This window comes from Aspergillus affinis (genome assembly GCF_023601865.1).
Source record: "Aspergillus affinis strain CMG 70 chromosome Unknown NODE_135_length_96101_cov_83_922457, whole genome shotgun sequence".
NCBI classification, from domain to species: Eukaryota; Fungi; Ascomycota; class Eurotiomycetes; order Eurotiales; family Aspergillaceae; genus Aspergillus; species Aspergillus affinis.
In genome coordinates this window covers 81429-96101 of record NW_026515916.1, presented here as the reverse complement: position 1 = coordinate 96101, position 14673 = coordinate 81429, and the positions used below count along the sequence as shown (strand labels likewise).

At 54.6% G+C, this 14673-nt stretch overlaps 8 protein-coding genes across 8 annotated transcripts; 2 read left to right on the top strand and 6 right to left on the bottom strand.

Annotated features, from left to right (window-relative positions):
- Positions 1 to 113: 113 nt before the first annotated feature.
- KD926_001751 (uncharacterized protein) lies at positions 114 to 533 on the top strand (the record flags this gene model as incomplete). Its single annotated transcript, XM_053105332.1, has 1 exon — positions 114 to 533. The coding sequence occupies one exon, from the start codon at positions 114 to 116 to the stop codon at positions 531 to 533; it is 420 nt and encodes a 139-aa protein (XP_052951521.1).
- Positions 534 to 757: 224 nt separating this feature from the next.
- On the bottom strand, positions 758 to 3205 carry KD926_001750 (uncharacterized protein; the record flags this gene model as incomplete). Its single annotated transcript, XM_053105331.1, has 7 exons — positions 758 to 1208; positions 1267 to 1499; positions 1563 to 1982; positions 2060 to 2376; positions 2432 to 2927; positions 2995 to 3018; positions 3119 to 3205. 7 exons carry the CDS (start codon positions 3203 to 3205, stop codon positions 758 to 760), a joined length of 2028 nt encoding a protein of 675 aa, XP_052951520.1.
- Positions 3206 to 4013: 808 nt separating this feature from the next.
- Positions 4014 to 5531, top strand: KD926_001749 (uncharacterized protein; the record flags this gene model as incomplete). Its single annotated transcript, XM_053105330.1, has 4 exons — positions 4014 to 4190; positions 4242 to 4643; positions 4720 to 5226; positions 5316 to 5531. The coding sequence occupies 4 exons, from the start codon at positions 4014 to 4016 to the stop codon at positions 5529 to 5531; spliced, it is 1302 nt and encodes a 433-aa protein (XP_052951519.1).
- A 526-nt stretch (positions 5532 to 6057) lies between these two features.
- KD926_001748 (uncharacterized protein) lies at positions 6058 to 6558 on the bottom strand (the record flags this gene model as incomplete). Its single annotated transcript, XM_053105329.1, has 1 exon — positions 6058 to 6558. One exon carries the CDS (start codon positions 6556 to 6558, stop codon positions 6058 to 6060), a length of 501 nt encoding a protein of 166 aa, XP_052951518.1.
- A 574-nt stretch (positions 6559 to 7132) lies between these two features.
- Positions 7133 to 8482, bottom strand: KD926_001747 (glycosyltransferase family 69 protein; the record flags this gene model as incomplete). Its single annotated transcript, XM_053105328.1, has 3 exons — positions 7133 to 7545; positions 7604 to 7829; positions 7895 to 8482. 3 exons carry the CDS (start codon positions 8480 to 8482, stop codon positions 7133 to 7135), a joined length of 1227 nt encoding a protein of 408 aa, XP_052951517.1.
- Positions 8483 to 8809: 327 nt separating this feature from the next.
- Positions 8810 to 10651, bottom strand: KD926_001746 (putative transcription regulator (RTG2); the record flags this gene model as incomplete). Its single annotated transcript, XM_053105327.1, has 2 exons — positions 8810 to 10490; positions 10554 to 10651. 2 exons carry the CDS (start codon positions 10649 to 10651, stop codon positions 8810 to 8812), a joined length of 1779 nt encoding a protein of 592 aa, XP_052951516.1.
- A 239-nt stretch (positions 10652 to 10890) lies between these two features.
- Positions 10891 to 12568, bottom strand: KD926_001745 (damage-control phosphatase ARMT1 family protein; the record flags this gene model as incomplete). The annotated part of the gene is made up of 7 exons (XM_053105326.1): positions 10891 to 11031; positions 11119 to 11224; positions 11418 to 11964; positions 12046 to 12155; positions 12228 to 12358; positions 12421 to 12491; positions 12547 to 12568. The coding sequence occupies 7 exons, from the start codon at positions 12566 to 12568 to the stop codon at positions 10891 to 10893; spliced, it is 1128 nt and encodes a 375-aa protein (XP_052951515.1).
- Positions 12569 to 13099: 531 nt separating this feature from the next.
- On the bottom strand, positions 13100 to 14415 carry KD926_001744 (Gfo/Idh/MocA family protein; the record flags this gene model as incomplete). The annotated part of the gene is made up of 5 exons (XM_053105325.1): positions 13100 to 13171; positions 13222 to 14029; positions 14081 to 14250; positions 14306 to 14331; positions 14385 to 14415. The coding sequence occupies 5 exons, from the start codon at positions 14413 to 14415 to the stop codon at positions 13100 to 13102; spliced, it is 1107 nt and encodes a 368-aa protein (XP_052951514.1).
- Positions 14416 to 14673: the final 258 nt, after the last annotated feature.

Below are 14673 nucleotides of genomic sequence, written 5' to 3'. Positions count from 1 at the left end.
GCTTCAATTCCTACGTGGGCGCTGAGTTGAAAAACGTTCGTCAGGTGGGGATGTTCGTCAGGTGATCAGGTACGGTATGGGATTGGCCCATCGACTGTTCAGCTGCTTGTCGAATGGGACGCTCAAGCATGGCTCAAGAGCAACTCGACCATCATCAGATTCACGTCGTGGCCTGTGATATCACCTCTGCGGCGGCAGCCTTCTTCGGATCCGGAACTCAGGCCGACCTTCTCTTTGTCAACGATGGATATGCGGCGCTGGAATCATTCCACGCCGAGCTGGCCGGGCGCCGCATCCGAGTCAACGCTGTGTCCCCTGGGTTTGTTCAAACACCGACTATGGGCGTAGCGAATGCGTCCGCTGACAATCGGACGGCTTTTGAAGGCGAGGGGGTCAAGTTGACGCCGCTGGGACGTATCGGGGACCCTGAGGAAATTGCCCGTGCTGTCCTCTTCTTAGGCTTTGAAGCCACTTTCACGACGGGCTCACAGGTGGTTCTGGATGGGATTTTGTCGTCGCTGCAAGTACATTGATTATGGACGAATGATGTAACGAGCAGGAAACGTGGTAGTTCAAACAGGAATACTGATTGGCCTTGTCGTGGGAGTGTCGGCGTTCGTGAGGAGGACGACTCAATTGTCTCTCCTTGTAGCGTACAAGGCATTGAACTGTGATGACCGATGTATATGTACTAGGATATACTGGCGTAGTGTTCATCGTGATATCAACGGTCGGAGCGCAATGCTTGTGGTGGGCATCAATTCCCATAATCGCTTTCGACAAATAAATTGTTGCCATTGACTGCAAGGAACGGATCCCAGGCTGGGAAGTCCAAATATGATACATTACCATCCTTGAACGGTGTCATCATGGTGGTAGGAATTGCCATGCCACTTTCACCCCAGTATGGCCAGGAGGGCCAGCCGCGCGCATCCTCTGAAGGCGCGTGGGTCGGGATCGTGACGGCTGTGGAGGAGCTGGTGGTGTCGTCTGCGATCGATCGACGACCTCCCGGCAGGAAACACTGGGCCAGTGAGACTAGCTTGCAAAAGAGTCTCTGGAGCTGCGCGATCGGGGGACTGATCGAGCCACTGTGTGCCAAGCAGTCGGCAATGGTGCTCAAAAGTTCGAAGTCCGCAAGGTTGGCCGTGGTTACGACATTGCAAAATAATACAAAATAGGCCGTGAGAGGGTAGTACAATAAGGTCCTGAAATGCACCAAGTTAGTCACTTTACTCCCCGAGTGTGATAAGCAAATTAGCGTACCAATGTAGAAAGGCAACGGTGCTTTGCTTGTCACAGGACAAACACATTGACACCAATGCCGACAAGGGTTGACGCGCTGACTGTAGATAAAGCTCTGTAGAGCTGGCGGTCTGGCTAGAGGTGACCTGTCTAAGATGAAAGATGGCAGTCATGACGGAGTGGAATGCAAATTGCAGTGCGGCAACTTCGCTATTCATGTCTAAACCTTTCCAGAGAGGTGACGGAGATGCAATCTATCCAAAGTCATCAGCTATTGCGGGCAGTAGAGGTTTAGGTATCGTATCGCCAAGCCTTACCTGCTCAATCTTCGAATGGATCTGGTTCATCTTCGAGAGCAATTCGTCGCCCACATCGTCAAAGGTGGGCCCTTCACGGGACTCTGCCGATGAGCTCTCCAGGTACGGTAGCAGTACGGCTTGGATACGTGCGAGGTCGATGTAAATCTCGAGGAGGCCGGAAACGGGCACACCAGGCGGGGGCAAGGAGGGCAGGTCTGTCCCCAGGGACGCGCTAAGTGAGGATCGACAGTGACCAGTCTTACAGGCGTAGTTCTTCTCGAGCATATAGCACCATATAACACAGTAATAGGTATCCGAGCTGATGCTGGCGCCCTGAAGGACGGCTACATCCAAACCTAAGTCCACACAAACCCGACAGGCAGCCTTCGTCAGGCCCCAGCATAACGTCGTATCACCAGAGCCTTGGTGAAGGAAAACCTGCTATCCAGTTAGCCCAACCGCATTCGCCTACACAGAAATATGGAGGAAAAGGGGAGAGAAAAAGACAAACATACACCACATAGCAAGGCCTGCAAGAGGGCCAAAGACGGTGGAGTCACCAAGGGTATTTGCTTCAGCGCGGCCTGCGCACTGGCACGGTATTCCTGGGCCCTGACACGCAAATCCTCGGTCAGATCGTCGCCGCCGTCGACGGTCAGGACGGTAGTCAAGAATTTGTATGCCACAGCATTAACACAGACCGTGTAGATGGTCGAAGTCGGGGCTGGCACCTCTCGACGTAACAGCGCCAGGCCCATCTTCTTGAGAGAAGAGAGGGAGACATGTCGGAAATAGTCTTGTACATAAGCGCCGAAGCGATCACATTCGATATCTACGCCAGCGTTAGATCTACTTCGAATAGAACGCGTGATCAAGCGAGTAAATACCTCGTAGCATCCAGGAGAGAAATTCGGCACCGGGGATCTTGGGAAGCCCGTCTACTACAGAAATAGCCATACCACTCACTTGGCCGGCGCTGTCAACACTGTCCGAGACGTGACTGGCAACCCGTAGAGCCGATTCAAGAGCCTCGCGCCGATCGACTGTCAGTCCGGATACGTAATCGAACTGATACAAGGTGCCGGAGATCTGAGCGTCGGTTAAGGGCACGAGCGAGATCCAGCCCTGCGGCTCCCCAAGCCCGTCCGACGGATTCCGCCGTTTGTCCATGTGGGACGAATGAGATACCCCCGAATCTACCGTCGGTCCCTCAGTTTGCTGCAAAGCCGGCTGGATGGGGCGTGATTCCCGAGAGGAACGGGGGTGGGGATTGGGACCACGTCGGACTAATTCCTTACGATGCCGGCGAGGAGGTCGCTGACGAAGACATGCCGTGTTGGCGTCCTGGCAGTTCCCACAGGGATCTTGTCGATCGCAACGTACCTGCAGCAGACATTAGTTTCTTCGTCCGACTTTATCGCGAGGGGGGTTTCCTTCTTTCTTCCAATACCTTTCGCGCATGACACAGATCGCACTGCGAGTATCGTGTTAGTTGTGAGCCTCTCATATAGATCGAATAGCGTGATTGAAATCGAGCAGACCGAGCACAGGACATGCAGAAGATGGTCACTTACTGCAGGATGATGGGGTCGCGAATCCACCGACGAAGGAGTGGACATGGCAGATGTGGCATCCATCTCAACGAGGCCAACACATCTCATTTATTTTCGAGACAGAGATCAGTACTACGCGTGTCTTCTCTCCCCCTTCAGCTGCAGAATTTGTTCAAGCCCGGCTTCTGGCGGACGCTGCGGCGATGCGACGATGGCGATGCAGATGTCGGCTGGACGAATCTTCCGCCAAGAGCCGCTAGAATTAGGGCTGTTTCGGTCACGGATCAATCACGAGCCCTCATTTCGCCTCGTCCGACGTCTTCTGGGTCCTGGTGGATCCTCGCCATGGGCCCAACGGCCATGGAATTGAAGTTAATTTTAGTCGGTCTTTCCGATCTCTCTGGTCATTGGTTCAGGATGTCCGAGCAGATTGGGTCAAGGGGGGAGATCCGGGGTCAACCTATCAAGGTCATCCATCATTGGCACCCATCATGAACCGGTGGGCAGGTAGATACTTCTCCGTCGACTACTCCGACGATATAGCGCCAGTGCCAAGTATTAAGGGCCATGGTGAGGCCTACCGGTCAAAAATAGTCGTGGCCTGCTGCCAATGTTGCTTCACGTTCACTACGAAAATTTTGAAGGCTTAGCTGAGACAACCCATTCTATCAAATCCCCGACCATGGTTTTCCCCTTATCCTTTTATGTTTTCTTTCTTGCAATCTTCTCTCGTCTAGTCACAAGATGGTGATTCATAAGAATGCCAGGAACGAAGACCAAGTCATACGAATGCAAGCAAAGTACATTTAAGGGCTTCTCTTCCGTTTCATGTTACAGACAATCTGAACAACCTGGGAGATACGAACTAATGTATTCATCAATTGTCGATCTTTTATTCATGCATTCAACGCCCACCATGGACCTTCAACTTCAACTGAACGGAGACAAGTCCGCCTATAGCAATCATGAGGTCGTGTCCGGCGAGCTGGTCTTGCGTAGCGCCATCCCGTTACAGATATCTGGAATCGTTGTCACACTGAAAGGGAGCGCCAGGTCATCGTTGAAAGACGAACGTTTTGCCGAGCAGCACGAGGTCTGTACATATTTCTACTGGTCTGAGTGAGTAGATACTGATTCGGACCAGCTCTTTCGCCGACGCCAACGAGTGTTTCCTCCCCCAGCCATTGCCCAGTTTCCTGATCATCCCGGCTTAACGGTCGGTGCAGGTACCCATCGCTTTCCGTTTTCAATTCCCGTGAGTTTGCGATCCAGCAAGGGTCCCGCGAGAAAACGGGCTCTCTTCTCTATTTGGAAGCTGACGAGCATCAAGTTCTCTCAAGTCTCCGAATGTTACAAAACCGAGGATGGCGACACGTTGGACGTGACATGTACTAGCGGCATCCGATGCCCTCGACCACCTCCACTAATGCACCTTCTACGACGACTTCCTCCATCAACAGGCCCCATTGGCACATCTGGCGAGATAAAATTTACCCTAGACGCAGAAGTCACACCCGCAGGACGTTTCAAGTCGCGTGAGAGAACAGTTGAGTGAACCCCCTACAGGCGGAGACGCCGTCGAACAGGTATGGTAGCCTTTCAGGGTCTGACTTTCTCACCAGAGCTGTATAATTGCCTTCCAACCTCTTTCCGACTCTCTTCCTCTCCAACCACCTTCTAAACAGATCCAATCCGTAACCCTGGATCCCGAGATTCTGGGTTCTGCTCAGCCCGTCTCATTCCACGTCGAGACGCGCTTAGCGCATGGCCCGTGCCTATTGCGCGGGCAGCCCATTCCGCTACAAGTCGCCCTGACACGCACCAGTCCCTCATCATGCTCCGTGCAACTCGATGACTTTCAAACCATGCTCGTTGAGACGACCCAGGTCCGAGTACGGGAGGATGTCGAGCACGTGGCGCAAGTCTGGGTCGTGCAGACCGTGGCTAATTTAGAGCAATCGATGCCGTTCTTCGAACATAGTCAGGACCGACGACCTGTGTGGGTGTCGAGCGAGCTCTGGCAAAATCATCCCCTGCCGGAAGGGGCGACGTCTAGCTTTGAGACCTGTAATTTGCGTCGCACGCATCGGCTAGAGGTTAGACTTGGATTTCGATTTCAGGTATCCCCGGTAAGTAAGGAAAGACTCGGTTCAGTGGTGGTGGAGTATGTATGGAGCGTGGTTCCTTTACTTACTAACACTCTTATGACTTTCACTAGATGTTACCTTCACGACTGGTCGTCTTTGTTTTCTGGTTTCCTATCTACCTGATCTCTGCATCTTCGGCGAAATCACCGGGGGCGAGAGAAAAGATGGGCTGCGAAGTGTACGAGGACGCTGTGTACAAAGAGGGTTTGTTAAGGAAGTCGGCGGTTCGAAATAGAGCAGTGGAAGTAGAAGATAACCGGCGCCATTCCATTGAATCTGAATGCTGAATGCCACTTTGTTTTCTTTTCACCTTTCCCTTCAATTTCAAGTCTTCATATAACCCGGGAAGAGAATTTGTGGTGCCTAACGATTTAGTTTGCTGTGGAATGTGCTATCATGGGCGTTGCTGTTACTGACTCAATTCATTTTTCGGTATGCAGTCAATCCTTCAAGTCCAAACGGGATGAGTCGATACTGTTGACGATTATGATAGCTTCGTGCGTGCATCATGTGCAACTATCTACTCTCCAACCCCGTTGATCAGAGGCTATGCAGTGAATCCTTCAGGTCCAAATGGCTTGTGTCGATACGGTTGACGATCATACTAGTTCTTTTTCGTGCGTCATGTGGAATTATCTACCCTCTAAACCCCGTTTATTAGAGGCAATACAGTGACAAAGAGGATTCCAAGTACAAATGGACAGAATATGACCCGTCAGAAAAGAATAATATTAAGAGCCTAGTGTACAGAAAGATGGAAGAAAAGTAAAAAGAAGTATGGACCACCCGATTTCCTCATCGGGAGAATGATAATCACTGTAAACCAAACAAGGCAACGGATACGAAGAGGGTCGAGAGAACCACCACGGACGGCAGCCCCATCGGACTCTTGGAGAGCTGCACGGTCATGGCCGCCGACGTTTCCGTGGAGCTGGCAGAGGAAGAGCTGGCGGTGCTCGTCTTGCCGGTGGTGTGCGTCTTGCTGGAGGTCGCCGTGGCTGTCGGGTAGGAAGTGGCCGTGGCCGTGGCATTGGTGTCGCCGTAGCACCAGACGTCTTTCCAGGCGACGCCGGCGTCATACAAACACTGGGTAAGATCGTGGACGGACTGATCGACTGCCAATCCGTACAAAGCACAATCGTGGTCGTAAGAAAGGACCCCGGCCGGTTTGGCACACTGCTCGAAGAGACTTTTATATTTGGTTGTGTTGGGGACACCGCAGGCGGCGTCTTTCACGGGCAGTTCATACTGCGCGGACGATCCACAAGTCGTGGTGCTGGCGGCGGCGCCAGTGGTGGTGGCTGTAGAGACCATGATAGATAGGAGGAAATGCAAGATGCAATAAAGAGCGAGAGGGAGAACAGAAAAGGAACGACTGATATGCTGGATGACTGGTGATCAGGGTGCGTAGTTCTGAGGACTTTATAACCGAAACCATGCCCAACGCTGGGCTGCCGGCTAAAAATAGCCGGCGCCGTGTTGGTTGATGTCTCACCTTGTGTGGGAGGCTCGGGCTTGTCGTGGGTACAGAATCAAGGTTAAAGACTGGCTCAGGGCGAAGTGGTTAAATTTAAACCCGAAGTCGGCTCATCGTGGGTCAACAATTTTCTCCCCACGCCGAGGCCTGCCGATTGCCGAAGGTCAGCGTGGAGATTCTCTTTCCACGCCGAGCGGCAGGCCTCGTGTATTGCAAATTGTTAGGGTTGAAAGACAAAAAACAAGGCATTTGTCAGCATTGCCTATGTCGGTGGGAAGTTAAGCCCACATGGCCTGATTTCGAGTAAAAGGGTTCTCTGTAGCCGGAGCCACGGTCGGAGAAAAGAAATTGGTAAAGAGTGATGTTCAGTTCGCTAACATGAGCAGAAACCCTCCACTCCAGCATTGGTCATCAGTCTACCTCACCCGAGAGAAGGAATTCCTGTGAGTGGTCCAGAAGACAGAAGCGACCGGGCTCGCGATTCAACGTGCTGCGACTCTCCCATCGCGCCAGGCGCCGGCATATCCTCCATTCAGTTGGTGACGGAATGGGCACGCTACGTCGCAGGCGACTTTCCCACAGCGACCCCAGGACATGCCAAAAGGACAACCAGCTCTGGACGGGCTGCACGGCTGCGTACGTCGCACCTCCGTAGGCCACACGCACGTGAGGATTCACATATAGGCCCCGAGTAGCTGACAGAGGATTGTCGGCATGCAGCAGGCAGCGCTCGGAACCTTCAAATCGGGCAGCGGCCAGTTGGTCGGGAACGCCTCGGAACTGCAGTGGCGGATCGTCCATGAAGGGATGTGCCGGCATGGCGACTGCAGACCGACGGAAAAGTTAACAAATGCCTCTGGAAGCGATGAAAGAGGTGCGTACCCATTCCATTCCAGCAGCTCGCCACCGGAACGGGTGACAAGTTTTGCATGGCGCGTCTCGAGTCGGCGGCGCGGAATAGAGGCCATGTGGACATGATCGGTCGATGACCCTGCGAGTCTCTCAAGGTGCCACTATCGTGGTATCGCGGGGGCTGGGCGAAGTCGAGGGCGCACGCTGCCGCATAGTCGCCCTCGTTCGTGTCCAAAAGACGAAGGACATCCGCCGTCTACATCGGCGCGTGAGCGAAAGCACGAGGCAGTAGCAACGGGAGTCAGATACGACATCGCTTACCATGAAGACCACATCCTCCAGAAACAAAATCCGGTCAAAAGTGATTCCATCTGCCAGCAGGTTGTAGAACGGCTGTAAGGAGGCATTGCGCCGGCGGGCCAAGTAGGGGATGTGTCTCTGCTTTTTGATCTGATGAGTGCCGGCCATCCATCCGTGCTCTTTCGCCGCCGTGAGAGCCTCCTCCGCACGGGTTGGAAAGCCCAGTGTGATATTTCGAGGTATCCCAAAGCGATCTAGGCCGCGGTCGAGATCTTGTAGCGCATCCTGAGTATCATCTTCGCTGCCGCTCTCCCATACGCTCACATACACGTTCTCGGGGCCTAGCGTTCGGGCCAGTTCCACCACGGCATGATTCCAGTGACGGCGCAATGTGTCCTCGGCGTTGCTCTGGATGCTAGCGATATAGATGCGACCGTGTCGGGAGGCTTGATCTGAGGGGATGGCGGGCGATGGCCGGACCCGTTGATGAACGCGCAGCGCTTCCCAGAGGCTCCCCACGACAATCAGCACGGCAACGAGCTGGAAGATATGGCGCCAGAAAGTCGGGCACCGCACCGAGCGATGCGACAGAGAGGCAGACGAAGACATGGGGACGTCGTGAGACGGTCCGTTGACGGGAACATCTCACATTGCGAATTGGGCAGGAGGAGGATGCAGCAGGCTGACATGTGCAAGGGGGAGGGGACGGGGCCCGAGGAAAGCCAAAGAACCAGGACCCAAGGTTGACGTAGGAGTGTCTCTCTTGGCCCGTCTGATCCTGACGCCATCGCAGACTCTCATTAGCTGGCGCTTCGCTGGCAGGACTGAGTCATCCCCAGTCGTCGCCATCGCCGACGATCCTTTCCCGTCGATCGCCCGTCCAATGCCTTAGGGCAGTGCTGCCAGAAATAAAGGAATGTTAATAAAACAGATCTTCTACAGCAGATCCTCTTCCACCAGTTTCACCTTCACCTTCATCCCCCAGCCGTCGCGGCCCCCGATCCAATTTTTCCGCTTGCCCACCTTCTGGATCTTCCGTATGTCCTGCGCCAACTCCTGCTTCAGCAGCGTCGGATCAAAGGCCACCTTTTGTACAGCGAACTTCAGGGCGATGCCGGCACGATCGCCGTGCGAGCCCAAATCGTCGGCCCATTCGGCCAGGGGCAGCAGCCGTGGTCGCGCGGTGTCAACGACGCCCAGCGGGTAGACGCGTGCCAGCACCAGTGCCACCTTGCCCACGCATCGCATCCACCAGGCCTCCTCCGGCGTCAACAGATCGCGCAGACGATCCCGAAAGGCTTGCTCGCGTCGCGGCAGCTCGCCGCCGTAGCGTTCCTGCAGCATCAGCGCCAGGCGCGCCCGGTCGGCGTGCGGTACCCCGTGCGCGCCCGACAGCACGCCCGTGCCGGTGCTGTACAAGGCGGCCGCCGACGAGAGTTCGGTCGACAGGGCGGCGTGCACGTAGAGGGCGTTCGCAAGCGCCTGCAGCACCTGATCGGACACGGACGGCGGAAAGCGTCGGTCGGCAGTCGGTCGGGGAATGCAGGCGACGAGCAAGCCGGCGAGAGCCTGCGCGGAGGGGCGCGCAAAGGGCCGCGTCGCCACGGTCAACGGATCCTGCTGGCGCACCATGGGAGGAATCGTGCGGAAGAGGAGGCCCTCGCGCACGCCGCCCTGACAGAAGTGGGCCTCGCGGATGCCGTGTGGAACCGCCTCGGCCAGGGCGTTGATCAAGAAGGCCACCGAGGGAACCTGTTTGCGCCGGCGGTCGGACACGCGGAAGATCTTGCGAGCGGTGCGCGCGATCTCCTTCAAGGCCCGAGTGTTCTCGAAATCCTCCTTGGGCGCCGAGTATCCGTTGATGATGGACAGGGGATAGTCCTCGCCGCGCGCCTGGTGCCGGTACAACAGCAGGTATCCCCAGCCCCGGAATCCGCCGCCCGATAGATACACCTGGAAGCCGCCGTCTCGCTGCGCGCGATCGAGGAGCCACTGGGGAATGTCCAAGGTCTTCCAGGCCCGTCGAAAATTCTCCTCCACGGTACGGCGAAAGGCCATCTTGGCCCGACGAGCGTCCTCCTTGCTGCGGCCCTTTTCTAGCTCCTCCAGCGTCCGAGTGAGGGCGGCGGCACCATAGGGAAAGCTCACGGCGCCGTGAGGGCTCGTCACCACCTGGCCGGCGTTCGACACGATCCACGTCATTTGCATGCTGCCGCCGCCCAGGTCCAGCGCAAGACCGGCCAGCTGCGAGAATCCGCTAGCGATGCCCCATGCGCCCACGACGCCCTCCTCGGCCTTGGTCAGTGTCTTGACGGCGATCCCCGTGGCTTCGTGCAGCGCGCGCATGAACTCAGAGGCGTTGGGCGCGGTGCGCGTCGCCTCCGTGGCCATGATGCGAGTATTCCGGGCGGGAACGCCCATTTCCAGGCAAACGATCTGAAAGCGCAGGATGGCACCGATCACGGCTTGAATGACGGATTGCGGGATAGGAATTCGGTCGCCACGGTCGTCGAATTGGGCCTCGTAGAGAGAGATATTGACGCGGTGGGCGTAGACTGTGGGCAAGATTCGCGTGGTCGGAGCGGAGAGATCGGTAATCGAACATCGAATGCCGTTACTAGCATCCCAATGTCAGCATATACGGGGCAAATCATCGTAGAGAGAGGGAGGGAGAACTGACCTGCCCATGTCCACCACCGCATGCAACCGTTTGGCCTTTCCGGCGTCCACGGGGGAATCCCGCCCGGTAGAGGGGGGGAATTGCGGACCACCTCCCATGATGACGGGTTGGGTTTATCCTTCCATGAGAGGATGGAATTGGATCTCCAAGAGGGATTTGGGGAAGAAGGAAGGGATACGGAAGAAGCAAGAAAGAAGAAAGAGGAAAGAGGAATGAAGCAACATGACGGAAGGGTGAGTCATGACGTCATCCATGCATTAACTACTCAACAGTTGTGTTCACAAAGTATGTCTATAGACTATGCCCATCTACGTCCTTCAGTAGGGTGTTCTCCGTCCTACGCACTCCGCAGACGTTCATCCTCACCTTCGGCGAGACCAACCACAACGTCGGCCTTGCAGGTCCTTAGAGCCAGAGTGCGGACCCCCCAGCTAGTTCCCAGAGGCCCTATGGCTGTCGGAAATAGCGTCGTTGTATCCTATTTGACCTGTGAGCACGAGGTTAGCCGTTGTCGCTGTTTTGTGCGGAGTTCTTGATCGGGGAGGGAAATTGAGGAAGGACGTACATCGCCGGTAAGCTTCCGGTAATTCAAATCCCCTTTGAAAATAACCAGGTCACTTTCTTTAAGCTCGATAAAGAGACCCGGGGCCAGGTGCGGTAGTCGCCAGGAGCTACCTACTGTCGTCCAGAACGGATCTTCTTGTACGAACGATCAACCGTCCTGACGACTAGAACGCGTGCCACTGATCGGACAAAAACAGTAGATTATCGCGCTCTTGATCACTGAATGAAGTGGTCGGTGATGCGGTCCCTCCTTCGTGAGGGTTTCCGATGAAAAATCTCTCCAGTTCGGACAAGGCCTACAGTAAATTCGTGAAGTCCGCGTGCATAGCATCAGAGACAAACCACGGGATGGACTTTGGATGAAGGACAACCTTGGTCGCGAGTCCCGTTGACAACAGGAATCCGGCCAGGAGAAGATCAACATATAGCTTGAAACCAGGATTGTCTAGTACAATGTCAACTTGTGCCCCGCCTCTCTTTTCCCGGCGGGCGTTGTCCAACACATCGAATGCAGCGGGGATATCGTTGATCAGAACGTTTTTCGCCTGGGTCTTCCGGGCTTCGGACCCTTGCAGCTTTTGAATATCTTCGTAGGTGAGCGAGGTGAGGAGTGACATATCGGTGGCGTTACCCCAAAGGCAGATTTCACACATTTCTTGGAACAGAAGCGCCTCGGATGACCTGTCTTGAACCAGGGCGCTCGCGCTCTGAACGACCGTCTTGTACCGAGCTGCAAGCTCGAGAATTGCCGGTTTCGAGGCCTGGAATGTGGAGGACTTTTGGTGGGCAAAGACATCGTAATTCTTCCACTTGGTAGACATCAAGAAGAGAGACCGAATCCTTCGGTCTGACATGGTCCTCGCCTTAGATCAGCACATTGACCAGGGCAGGAGAGCTCGGAATCCGGGAGTATAGAGGAATGACTTACACAGATAACACTCCCCGTATAGCCAAAACACGTTCAACCAACTGGGGTTCCTTTGGCCCAGTTCCTTGTTGTAGTCGGCGATTTCAGCGGAGCCATCATCATACAGAGGCCTTTATTCCATCCCCGGCGTTAGATGGTTCATGGAAAAGAACTCCACAGATTATAGAGAGATAGAGACCTACGTCAGTTTCGCATCTGATTGGATCTCGAACTGCAAATTCCGGAGACCCTTGATGATTCTTTCGCCCTTGGCCCTGGCATCCGGGTCCTCGAGGGTGTTCGACGTTTCAGAGATATCGGCAATCGCTCCCGTCTAAATAGAGTGTCGTTAATTATGATACTTTTCAGTCTGGTTGGGGAAGACAGAGCGCGTACCAAGATAATGGACCACCGATCGTGCGCGGAAGTATAGGCAAAACTCGACTCGTCCGAGGTGCAATATCCCTCTGTTCACAGTGTGGTCAATATGTTTGTTCCGGTAACATAGAGCGAGAGACAAACCGATGCTGGGGTCATGTTCCATGTTGGCTGGTTTTCGTGGATGTATGATGGTAAGACGGGCAATGATAGGTGTTGAGGACTATCTAGAAGTGACTGATGGATTAATTGATTGATTAATTAATTGAATGTAAATAAATTCAGAAACCAAGTAGCACCGAGGTTACTGTTAAAGCTTTCAAAAAATCTATCAAAAAGTCAGCCAACGTGAAGATAATTCCAAGGGCATAATGTGAGACGAAAGGCGAAAGGCGAGAGGCGAAGAGAACCACCGTGGAGTGCGTTGACCCAAACTTGAACTATACCCACTTCCTCTACATATCCATCTGTGGGCGAATAATGCGCTATTCGCATTTCGCATTTCAAGTCTTAAAAGAAAGTACTCTGGTATACTAAATCCACATATCTCGCAGAAATGCTCCTTCGATCAAAAAATGAACGAATCGAAGCGACTGGTGAGTGAACACCACGAGGAATCTGAATATCGAGAAAAATAGATTGCACTGGTAAGATGAGATCAAATACAGAATTTAACAAACTACCATCCCGGAAACACTCATCCCTCCACCTGATGCTTTGTGGTCTGCAGCTGGCCCTGTTGACTTGCACTCCGCAGCATCGCCTCGATCTGGTCGACATTAGTGAGTATTCTTCTCGCAGATATCTCGCACGACTCACCAGTTCCAAATCAGCCAGTCCCTGTTCTGGCGCTTGCTGAGCGTTCGGCGTTCCCTTGGCTATAGCCTCACCCCAGGCACGCACCTCCGGCGGCACGGCGAGGAGATCGGCCGTGAAGTCCTTGACATCTTCGCGACCATGGATTTTCGACGTGACGCTGACTTCGGTGGCGGTGATATAGCCGTGCTCGCCAACCACTGTCCATCCCGCCCCTGGCTGGGAGGAGCCCAAGGCGATCTGCACGCTGCCTTGGAGACCCGATTCCGCCTGGAGGATGGCGTCCAACGTGTCCAGCGGCGGTATCGAGGGACTCACGCCGCGGGTGAAGGCGGCGACACGGGCGATGCGTTCATCGCCGAGTAAGTAGCGCGTGCCGGCGAGAAAGTGGATGCCCACGTCCAGCAGATACCCGCCCTGATACTGAGCTTCATGTCGCCAGGTCGTGTCTGTCGCCGATCGTTGTCGATCCGTGAGAGTCCATTCTAGATATATATCCGGGGAAAGGAAGAAGCGCTTACCAAAGTACCGAGCGAACGACCATTCAGGACCGACGTTGATGTAGACCAGCGTCCGGAACTGGGAGAGGCGTCCCAGCTGAGGCACGAGCTGTCGCACGTAGTGCAAGCTGTCAAGATATCGCCAGTTCTCGGCCACGGACCAGTTCACCGTCGGGCTGATCTCCGACCGATACCAACGGGTCAGTTCTACAGCCTCAGCCACATTGTCCGTGATGGGCTTCTCGGACAGAACATGTTTCCCGGCGGACAAGGCAGCGTGAATATAGGGAGTCTGGGTTCCAATGGCCAGACTGTTGGGTCAGTAAACGAACGCCGGCACAGGAGACATCCTCGAGACATACGCAATGATAACGGCTTGAATGTCGGAGCGAGCCAACAGCTGCTGGAGACCCTGGTCAGTGTCGTCGGCGTAACGGTCGAGGGGCTTCTCGGGGGCCAGTTTTTGAGCGGTCTTCAGCGAGCGCGAGTAGACGGCCTTGAGCTCTAGATGGGGCGACGCTTCGATGGAGGGCTATCCCAGGTTTAGCCAGTGTTGGCAAGGGCTTGCCGGCAGGGGAGATACTTACGAAATGAAACTCGCGGGCAAAAAGCCCTGCAGAATTGACGTCAGCTCGACTCTACAAACAGAGGCAAGGATAGACTGACCAGCGCCGATGAGAGCTACTCCAATTGCCATGGTGTCTGCTTGTGCAGTCAAAGGGGAACAGAGAATGAGAGGGGAGGAAGAGAAGAGGAGACAATACGAGGAGGATCTATGCTGAGACAGCAAGAGGGGCAAGAACCAGGCTAAACGTCACTTTGCATGGAATTGCGTCATCTCATCAATTCCCGCATGGCTGATGTCCATCTACTTGGGACGTGGAGTATTTGGAGTACTTGGTTAATGGTTCCGGGGATGGGATGTTGAAGCTGTAGGGTGGGCTTCTTCTCACGT